The sequence below is a fragment of the Euprymna scolopes genome, chromosome 14 (assembly GCF_053919585.1).
Source record: "Euprymna scolopes isolate OS-2025 chromosome 14, ASM5391958v1, whole genome shotgun sequence".
NCBI classification, from domain to species: domain Eukaryota; kingdom Metazoa; phylum Mollusca; class Cephalopoda; order Sepiida; family Sepiolidae; genus Euprymna; species Euprymna scolopes.
Genome location: NC_136495.1, coordinates 153,463,793 through 153,475,466, shown reverse-complemented (window position 1 = coordinate 153,475,466; position 11,674 = coordinate 153,463,793). Strand labels below are relative to the sequence as shown.

At 36.4% G+C, this 11,674-nt stretch overlaps 1 protein-coding gene across 1 annotated transcript; it reads left to right on the top strand.

Annotated features, from left to right (window-relative positions):
- The first annotated feature begins 6,884 nt into the window (after positions 1–6,884).
- On the top strand, positions 6,885–7,262 carry LOC145292817 (uncharacterized). Its single transcript, XM_080138859.1, has one exon. The coding sequence runs from the start codon at positions 6,885–6,887 to the stop codon at positions 7,260–7,262; it is 378 nt and encodes a 125-aa protein (XP_079994985.1).
- Positions 7,263–11,674: the final 4,412 nt, after the last annotated feature.

Genomic DNA, 11,674 nt, shown 5'->3' with positions numbered 1-11,674 from the left:
CTAAACATTTGAAATTTTACATAAAGTGTGATCAGACATAGGGCAGGTAGTTTAATCGGTTTATGATCGATAATTCGGCTGTCAAGGGGTCAAAGTTCAAAGGCTATTCAGCTAATTTCGGGTCTTTACGTTTAAAATGTTTACATAAAGGGTGTTGAGACATGCAGCAAGGTTTTTAATCAGTTTTGGGGCGAAAACCTAGCTGCCAAAAGGCCAAAGTTGAAAGAGTTTACCTTTGAAGACTACCATCTACCAAACTCCTCCGCAAATTTTGGGTCTAAATACTTGAAATTTTAGATGTAGGTTACCTGGACATGAGTCAAACTTTTTAATATATATATATATATACATATGCACATAGAATTATGAACCGTACACAGGACCCGGGAAAAGCCGGGCTGAACTGGTAGTATATATATATATATATATATATATATATATATATATATATATATATATGTGTGTGTGTGTGTGTGTGTGTGTGTGTGTGTGTGTGTGTGTGTGTGTGTTTTATAAAAAGGTATGCTTTTGCAAATATTTTCTACTCTTTTATGGATATTCATACGTTTATGTGTGCAGATGCTTTTTAACTCAAAAGTTCTGTGTTTGTTCTACATATAGTAACGAAGCATATATGAATAAATCACTGTTTTGCTATTTTGCTAAGATCTTATTCAGCTTACCAATCATTAGTTCTCAACAACAAAAAAAATCGGTACATTTTACACGTCTATTTCGTTCGCGAATGTCAATCTATAGTTGTATATCAATGTGGGATATTTTCTTTGTAGACTCATCAAAACTCCAAAATGTTCTTTATCAACAAATAATTGAAAATTGTTGAAGGACAGCTATTCAGGACAATTCGGAAATGTGGTTCCAACAAGATGGTGCGACTTCCCACACTGCCCGTTAAAGTATGGGAATTGTTTAGTGAGCGTTTAATTCGCACATTTTCTGATTTTTACTGGCCTTCGAGATCACCGGATTTGACAGCCCCAGACTTTTTCCCTTGGGGTAATCTAAAAGAACGGGTTTATGTGAATAATCCAAGAACAATTCAAGAACTTAAAAATAACATCAGACATTAAATCCGAGAACTAGGGCCTCTTACTTTAAGAAGTGCAATGGAAAATGCCATAACTAGGGCCAGTATTTGTTAGTCATTGAAAAGGATGAAATTTTTGAAAACTAATGTAAAAAATTATCAGGAAAATGTATTATTTATAAGTAAACAGTAGTAAATTATTTTAAATGTTGAAGGTTTTATCACCTAAACAAACCAATGCGTGAGTTTTCCGCTAGCCTGTATATATAGACAGAGTGTCCCAAACTTAATTATTTTGAAATATAAAGTTATATCAAAATATAACGTTAATTTTGGAACATCCTGTATATATATTCATATATATATATATATATATATATATATATATATATATATATATATATATAAAATTTGTTATATATATTCATATATATATATATATATATATATATATATATAATCCTTTTATTATTTTTTATATCAAAATAAATAATAAGAATATAAACTCTCCCCAAAACAAGTTTGGAAAACGTTACATTATCATTCGTGCTAGTTGTTCTTCGTTGAAAAGTAATAGCGTGGTCTTCAGTGATCATTAATGGATAATTATTCATAGGTTCAATCTAATAAGATGAAGTCAAAAAGTGTAGGCACTTGAAGTAAAGGTTCGCTTGGGTTGCTGTTCTTCCCGGAGAGTGTCCTGGTGATTTCATATAGTTTCTTAATGTTACGTTGGTTTACTGCGGTTTCTGCCTCCGCAGTGAGCTCCTCTATGAACATTCTCTGTTCTTTACGTCCACTGCCTTTCACTTCCTTGTTTTTTCTTCTAGTCTCGCACCCGTAGTTCTTGTTTCTGTGCCAAGTCTTGCGTCTGGTTAATATTGTCTTTCAAGTTCTTTCTCTCCGTGATGAGTGCCCAGGTGTCCGTTGTCAGCCACTCTTTGTGCTTCTTTGTTATCTTTGTCTTCCAGGTTTCTCGAAGACTACTCCACTGCTCTTCAATTGTCTTTTCCTGTAGATGTTTCGTAGTTCTGTCCTAAATTCCTCTGCATTTGCCTTTTCGTTCAAGTTGTGGACATTGAACTTGTGTGTTGGTCTTCTCGCCTTGTCTTTTTAGGCTCTCAGCTTTGTTCTCCCTACTTCCACAACCAAGTAGAGGTCTGATGCCGCGTCTGCACCTCGAAACACCCTGACATCTTGCAGGCTCTGTCTGCACATTCGCCTGATTGTGACATGATCAATTTGGTTCTATGTCTTTCTAATGAGAGGAATCCATGTGGTATTGTGGGTAATCTTATGTGGAAAAAGGTTCCTTCAATGACTAAGTCTTTGAAAGTGCAGAATTCGATGAACATTCTCCTTTCTCGTTCCGTTCTCCAGTGCCAAGGTCTGTGTCCGTGTTGTTTATGCCAACTTTAGTGTTCAGATCTCCCATACATATCTTCATGTCTCTCTTTGGTATTCTATCCACAGTTGCTTGAATCTGATCATAAAACTGTCTTCACTGTCCGCTGCGTTAGTAGTCTGCTTTATTATAATGACTTTCCTGCCTTTGGAGTTGAATCTTGCAATGATATTTTTTGAAGATACAGGTTCCCAGGACAGGAAGAACAGCAACCCAAGCCGCTATGTGAAAAACAAGAATAGGAATGCCATCGCAACAGAAGATGAGCAGAGGGCAAAATGAGCAGAGCATTTCAAGGAGACGCTCAACAGACCAGCACCACCTACCCTATCATACATTCCACCACCAACCCAGGTTCTAGACATCAACACCAACCCTCCCAGCAAGGCAGAGATCATCAGGACCATAAAATCCCTCAAGTAGGCAAGGCAACAGTGTTATGTTATATAGGGGTTATATTTTAGAAAGGATGACGTATGTATTTGTTGTTCGTGTTAGAGTGTTCATATTGTAGTGTTCATATTGTGAGATAGAGACAGGTCTTATATATAAAGAGACAGGGTACATGTTAATACAGGAGAGCCAACAGCATGTAATTCAATGAAGGAGATTTATGATATATTGATAGATAGACCGATAGTACGTTTGACATTTATACGTTTGACAGTTCTGTGAATGGGAGTGTTTCTATAAACAATAGATAGATAGACCGAGAGATACGTTATAAACATTGACACATATATTTCTTTACCTATTTTTGAGATGATGATTTTGACAAAGTTTTTATAATATAAATTGACAATACCTTTCTGTTGAAAACATAACACGAAGACGCAATTACAAAAAGATGGTGATTTCGTTTATTTCATACGACCGGTCAATGGCTTTGCATCAAGGAATTCAAGTCTTTACATGATTCTTCTTCTAACCTTCGCTTCCAACGTTCAATGTAAGTTCTGTCTCTGACTTCTCTTCCCTCTTCTCCCCTGACTTCTGACTTCTGACTCCCCGACTGCCTGCTGTCTGACTGACTTATTTAACTAAATTCAAAACTCCTGACCTCATTGCATGACCAACACGTGCATATTAGACACATGGCATGACATTTTTAAGCATGCATTGTTACTCACATGTTTCAACTCCGATTTCTCTAACCTACTTTACAAATATGTTTGATATTTTCTATTGTTCTGATCTAGATTCCTTATTTTAATTTCATTTCATTAACAGAAACAAAATCAATCAGTGCATTCCTTTCTCTATAAACAGATATCTAACTATTTTATATGAATTAAACAATGGTAATTCTACATTCCATTTTCAATAACATTCTGTATTTCAATAACATTATGTATTCTGTATTTATTTTAACTTATGATCGGAATTCTCAATCCCAAATCTAGCTTTGCAAGTTCGAATCTTCGACTATCCTGTCTCTTATTTACTCATTTACAAGAACAGGCCGCTGTTCTTTAACATTCCTACCACCCTGATTTTCAAAAAATGTACGCATTTTAAAATTCTAGTACATTTTTTCCTCTTTACCTACACAACCACACGGCTAAGAAAGATCAGGCTAAAACACTCCTTTAGTCAGCCTTTCCAACTGACTTCACAATTATTATTTATTTTATTTATTTATTTATTTATTTATTTTATTAGCTCAGACCCTCTTTGATGTTCTTGGCATTTACTTTTTGGGTGTAGGGTATTCCTCCCCTGATCCACGTCAGCTGCTTTATCCAGCCATCCTTATGCCGTAAACTAGAGGTCCACGTTACCTCTTTCGAAATTGACGACTCCTTTCGTCCCAAAAGTACCCTGATCATATCCTTTGCTCGGTTGTTCTATTAAGTATGGCTTTGTTCTCATTTTGTAACTATCTTATCTTTTCCGGGACATCTCAAAGCTCATAATTAATCTTCGTGGTTGGCTTCCAAAGTTTTAAGATATACCTTTCATCCACTGATTCACTTGGATTTCCTTGCTCGGACTCTTGGAATAGTGATGAAGATTTAGAGAATATCACTCTTAACTAATTAACCCCCAACTTTGCGCCATGATTCCTATTTGCGCCTAAATTCTACCTATGGCCCGATTTTTGTGATTTTTCTTTTCTCTCATCAGAGCTTCCAAGATCCAGCAGAGATATACCTCATTAATGCATCTCTAAAAAATATAAGGTATATCTTCTTACGTATCTACGGCATATTTTACTTTTCTCTCACCTCATTAAGCTATATGTGATTTGCCTACGGTACTGCCTCTGATAGGTCTTCGGTACCCTTAAGGATTCTCTTATCCTCTCCACGCCTGTCTCTAATTAATTAAGCCAAGTCTTACCTCCTACTTGGAATCGTCACGTGCGACCAGCTTTTTTTTCATGCACTTAATTACCACAGGGTCCATCTTATTCTCCGAACGGGGCATCTCTAATGCTTTCCTGGCAAGTTATTCTTCTTGCGAAAAATATTTATGGACTTTAAAATAATACAAAAAGCAAATTATTAAAAAAGAAAATCTCTCTTTTGGCTTATCACATCTGTAAAAACTTCTCAAAAATACCCGTTTACGTAATTGTTATTTTTGTCCCCTCTAAAATTCTAATGTATTCTAGGCCAACCATTTTACCAGTATTATCTTATTTTTCCTAAATCATTTCAATTCTAATGTATATACCTAATAATGACTTGAATTCCTTTCGCAAAAATACAATAACATTTACATACAGTCAAGACATTTTACGATATATACATTTAATAAAATGTTACATTATACATTTAAACTATGATTTACACAAAACAGTTGTAACTTTTCTCAAGAAAAGAAAAAAATATTTTCTGCAACACAAAGTCCGTTAACAACAAACCAATTTGTCCCTTTTTTTTTTCAAAAACAAAACAATTAAAACAGAAAATGCTTTTTTCATCTTTTTTGACGATATACGTATTTTTGTTCTGATCATCATTAAAGTACAGCGACCTTGAAAGAAAAATGTCAACAATTCGTACTGACACACATCTCGATCCGATTTCATCACACTGACCTGTGTGTGTGTGTGTGTGTGTGTGTTTTCGAACTGCATATTTCAAAATATATTTAAAACAATGAATACTATTTATGGTTTGCGTTTGAAAGCACACGTCAAAACAACTGTCTTTTGCTCAACATTTGTGTGTGCGTGTGTACATTTATCAGACAAATTTTAAACAATTCTTTTATACATGAATTATGCATGGTAACAATTTTTTCCATTCATTACGACTGTTTTCTTTTGCGGCATATTGGCCCTTTTTTCTTGTATACTTTTTCCATTGTGTGTGCGTGTGTGTGTGTGTTCGTTTTTCTTTTTTTCTTAATTATTTTGTTTCATATCATCTAGTATTTATTTTCATGGTATTTATATAATAGACCCTCAAACGTTGTGATTATCCGTGTTAACCGAAGCTTCTTTTCTCAAATCCACCCTTGATTGAGTGGACTGGTACACGCCGCCAAATTATGAATCGGAATTCTCGATTCCAAATCTAGCTTCGCACGTTCGAATTCTCGACTATCCTATCTCTTATTTACTCACTTACAAGGACAGGCAGCTGTTCTTTAACAGCAGGTCCTGACGGAATACCACCTGAAGCACTCAAGGCTGATATCCAGCCCTCAACTAAGATGCTGCACCCCCTTCTCACCAAGATATGGGAACAAGAACGAGTACCATTGGCTGGAAGCAAGGACACCTCGTAAAGCTGTCAAAGAAAGGTGATCTCTCATCTCGTAATAACTGGAGAGGAATCATGCTGCTATCCATACCAGGCAAAATACTAAGCAGAATCATTCTCGAGAGGCTGAAGATCGCCTTAGACAAGACACTTCGGGACGAACAGTCTGGCTTCCGACATAACCGCTCATACACGGACCATATCGCAACCACGTGCATCATCATAGAGCAGTCACAAAGTGGCAGACCACCTTGTACGCAGTCTTTGTCGACTTCCATGAGGCATTTGATAGCATCAATAGAGAGGTCATTTTGCATCACTATGGCTGTCTTCCAAAGTTTGTCACCATCATACAACAGATGTACGAGGATGTTACCTGTCAAGTTACCCACGACGGGAAACTGATGGAACCCTTCACCCTACAAACTGGCGTCCGTCAAGATTGCCTGCTCTCTCCGATAATATTTCTGGTGGTGGTCGGCTGGGTCATGAAACGATACACGGCGGGGCAGAGGACGGGTATCCAGTGGAATTTTACAAAGGAGCTGGAGGACATGAACTATGCAGATGACACAGGTTTATAGATGCACAGGAGAAGCTATGTTATGTGGTAGAGGAAGCTGGAAAGACTGGACTCTAGATCAATATCGGTAAGACAAAGGTCAGGAGGGTAAATAACAGAAGGCAAGATCCAGTGCAACTACAACAGGGGAACATGAGAAAGGTTGACAAGTTTGTGTTCCCGGGCAGTGTTGTCAGCAGGGATGGAGGAACAGATGAGGACATCAAGCGCCGAATAAGCAAAGCCAGACACGCCCTCAGCATCATAAGACTAATCTGGAGAACAACAGCCCTCTCACTCCGGAATAAGATCCGAATTTTCAACACCAATGTGAATTCGGTTCTACTCTATGGCTCAGAAACGTGGAGAGTGACCAAGACCAACACCCACAAACTCCAGACATTCACCAACAGATGTCTCAGAAATATCCTAAACATCAGATGGCCAGAGATTATCTCCAATGAACAACTGTGGGACAAAACCAACCAACCCCCAATGGAGATAGAAATCAAAAAACGAAAATGGAACTGAATTGGCCATACCTTGCGGAAGCATGCATCCAACATAACCAGGCAGGCCCTTCAATGGAACCCGTAAGACAAGCGTAAAAGAGGCAGACATAGAAAAGAAGCATTGAGGCTGAGACCAGGGCTGCCGGAATGACATGAGCCGAACTGAAGAGGACCAGCCAGAACCGGGGTCATTGGAGGAGCGTCGTTGTGGCCCTATGTTCCCAAAGTAATCAAAAGGTCTAAACTACTCGAAGTAAAGACACTTAAAAAGAATAATGAACATTTAAATAGAAATAAAGCACACCACATTAACCAAAGCGTAAGTAATATAATTGGAACCAAAAATCAGCGATGTCGAGAAAAGTAGTTTAATTGATAATTATTCATTAATAAATTATTAATTGCAATATGTATGCAGTGAAGAAATAAATACGTCACAAATACTGAAAGATTATTTTAGTTAAACACAAGAAATTAATAGAATTCATGAGTCGAAGATTTGAGAGAAAGTTGATCGCAATTTGTAAACAATTTCTCAATTTGAAAAATAAAAGTGCAGAATTGTTGTACGTTTTTTAGCAGTTGAACTGTACCTCGCTATTTCTGTAAGCGCAGTTTGCGGTCGTATTACGTGTTTGAACGACATAAATTAATGACAAGTGATGCCGAGTTTATATATGCGCAACCTGTAGACTTTATTTAAACTAAGTAAATACTTTTCGTTCATATAAACAATACCTTTTGGTGAAAAAGTATAAGACCACGTGTGAGTTGTGTACATGTATGTATGTTGATCTCTGACGATCATGTGTTGATTGAGATTAAATATTTTGTTTAATGTTGTTACTTAGCTTACCTCGGTAAAGCTGGATCAATACGCAAAGTCCGTTTCATTGCACAGTCGGTTTGCGTGTATAAACCAAACTTAGAATGCTTAGCGTAACGTCCGCCACTGCCGGGTGTCACGGGGAAAAGCGAATAAAGAAAAAAAGAGGAAGACGAAAGAGGAAAAAGGAAAGTTAGTATCGACGCCGGTCTGCCAGAGGCGAGGTCAAAAGGGCGATAATTGACTATTCTTTCCTTTTTTTCTTGTGTCTGTGTGTTCGTTGTGCGCGAAACTATTTGGTAGACTACTCTTTTAACTAATATATCTCTACATATATATTTTTACATTGCGTAAGCACGTTAGACGCCGGTTCTTGGTAACTCACCAAAGTTAACAACGATTACAATGATTAGTACGAGATGGGTGACTATTTGAGAATTCAAATTATCAATCCTCAGCTCAAATGTTCAGAAAGATGAAGCAAAACTTATTTAATGGTTCTTGTGATTAATTTACGCCTGGAAGCAGTTCCAACGAAATCAGCTCTATAATCCGAAGTTGAAGGGTGTCCTGTTCCCTTAGGTAAGCACAAACACTCATCCTTCTTTAATTTACTATAGAATCCCTATATTGACATTCGGTGCTTCTTTTCGGAATTTTCTGTGAACTCCATGTTGAATAAGTGTACATAGTAACAGTTTTGCAAAATTGAGGACGCAAAATGCCGTTTTTCTAGTTATGTGAACGCCATTACTGAGTCTGAAAAATATTTTAAAAATCATTAATATTACAAAAAGTAACCTAATAAATTTAGATTTAAAATTATACTTTCATCTTTCTACCATTCATGGGTGAGCAAATATAAGTTGTAATGGTACTTGAAATAGTTTGTGAAGTTAGATATAACTCAGTTGTACGATTTATGTACAACAATTGTATTAATTCTTTAACCAATTAAACATTACTAGCAGGACCCGTGGTAATTCCACGGTAGTTAAAATCTTTTAAAACACACCAGTAAGATATTCCTAATTGTTATATTACAAAAATGAACGTATGGAAGCAAGTAGAACAAAGAACTTTAGTTTAAACTTTTATTGAAGGTCAATGCGATCGTAACTGATGCTGTTGATATTGTCAGGAAGTGCTGGTGATGATTGAGGCGGTGACAGGGACGTCGATCGGCTGCTTGGAGTGAGAATAGTGGTCAGTCACCAGATTTTGGGGAGTCAGACTGTGAATTTAAAAAAAATCTGTGTGACATTGTTGACATAGATTTGTGAAAGTTCTGATGACCCCAAGTTATTTTATATTTCAGGACATCTTAGATTACATGTATAGGTAAGGAATGGGTCTGGCTTTCCATATTTACAGAAAACTGCCATTGCATCTTGATACAGTTGTTGAAGATTCCTAGGATTTCCTGTAAATGAAGATGGTAGAATAACTGGTACACCAGAATCGCCATCTTCATTCCTTGCTAAATGATCCATTAAGCCAGAATATTGAGCAGCTCTTGGTTGACTTTGATAGATTTTAATGAAGTTAAATAAGCAACCGTCAACTTTCACATATGCAATAGACTTTTCTATTTATTTTGAATTTTATTCAATGAAGATTTGGAAATTCAAAAATATTTTTAAGTCGAATTATTGATATAGATTTCAATTAATGCATCACAACTTCCTGATAATATAAATAGAACACTTTGAATTTTCTGTACAAAAGTTTTTTTTTTCCATAAAAACATTGTAATCTGTTATAATATTCAGATTCTTGTGTATTACATCCATATAAAATGAAGTGTTTCTGTAAATCTTACGAAGTACAGTTAAATTTTGATTTTTCGATAATCAAAATGATGTGAGGTAGGTTGCACCTCTCAAATGTATGTCAATGTTATATAATTAAGTAAAGTTAAAAAAATGTACACTACTTTTTCATCAAATTATGAATTTTAAATATAAGGAAAGCAATTTAAAAAAAAATTTTTTTCCAAAATCATATTTACATCCAAGTTAAATTTTAGATTCCATAGCTGTTCCTGATTGTTTTCATAACGCTTCATGGTAAACAATATTCTTAGTATATGTTACACCACGCTTTCTACCCTGATTATCATTTCTATGCAGTTGCATTACCTTAAATTTCACACTGTGCTTAGATCGAGCTCTTGAACATGCCACATACAGTTGACCATGAGAAAATACAGGTTGTTGAAGATATATACCAACCTTATCCAAAGTTTGGCCTTGTGCTTTATTAATGGTCAGTGAATATGCTAATCATATTGCAAACTGTATCCGATTAAATGCAAACGGAACATTTGTATCACTTGGCTTTAACTTAATTCTTGGAATGATAACTGTGGAACCTCTATTAGATCCATTAACACATTAAGTCGGTGAGATGACATTCCAGATGGAGTTAATGAATTTATGAACTCGATAGGATAATTTTGAAGTTCAGCATCATCATCGGAGATGTAATCTGTACTTAAATATGTATTTATGCCTCCGGGAAGATTATTTAGAATTTCTACATTTACTGTTACACATTCTGTATCTTTTGGAGTCATGATGATTATATTTTCCATTTCTTGAGGGCTGCAATCAAATATTTCTGAGATTAGAGAACCATTACATACCGAATAGTCAGGAACATCTATGGCATCTACAGGAACGTCATTAAGACTGCTCGTTAGTGTACCATTACCAAGATGAAGGAGCCATCTAGAAAACTCCTGTTCATTTATGTTAGTTCTGACGTTTTGTGTTAGTTGTAATTGACTGAAATGATGCCACAATGGGCATCTTTTAAGACAGGTGTCTATAATAGATGTAGGTGATCCATGTGGCACTACTGGCAAAATTTGTCTGAAGTCACCTCCAAGTATGAGAAATTTTCCACCAAATATTTTATCGTTACCCATTATATCTTGTAAACATCTATCTATAGCAAGCAGTGCATGATTAGGTATCATAGAGGCTTCGTCTATGATGAATACCTTTACCTTTCTCAAAAAAGAAGCATGCTCTGATACAGGAGAAACGTTACAGACACTGGTTTCTGTCAGAGGTACAGGTAGTTTGAATATACTGTGGAGTGTTTTCCCTGAAGTTAGTAGCATTGCAGCAATGCCGCAGTGGCAGTTACAGTACTGCTGGAGGTGAAGTAATCATATAACATGTTGAACAAAAAGATTTTTCCTGATCCGGCTGGGGCATCTAAATAGAAGCAATTGTTGTGTGGGGCTTCTTTTTCAGTTGCCATGACAGCCTTGATTATAGTATGAAAGACCTCTAATTGTTCATTGTTTAACAATTTAACATTAGGCCCGTTTGTATTTCGAGTCATATTATCTATTGGAGGATCACCTGTTAAACCCATTGCCTGGCAAGAAGAACCATGCTCATTAAATATTGCTTTTATCAAATGAATAACTGGGGGATATGTATATACACTGGCCCCCGCCCTTTGCGGCCCGGGCGACAAGATCAAAGTGTAGTATCTGTTCCGGCAGATACTGCAAGCTATAACTAGCAAAGACCAGATGTGGGGGCAACCCCACATGCCTGACCTTTAACCAGCTCCCATTTCCCACC

What these genes read in the sequence shown, in the direction of transcription:
- LOC145292817 (XM_080138859.1), top strand. Translation starts at nt 6,885, where the DNA reads ATGAGAAAGGTTGACAAGTTTGTGTTCCCGGGCAGTGTTGTCAGCAGG.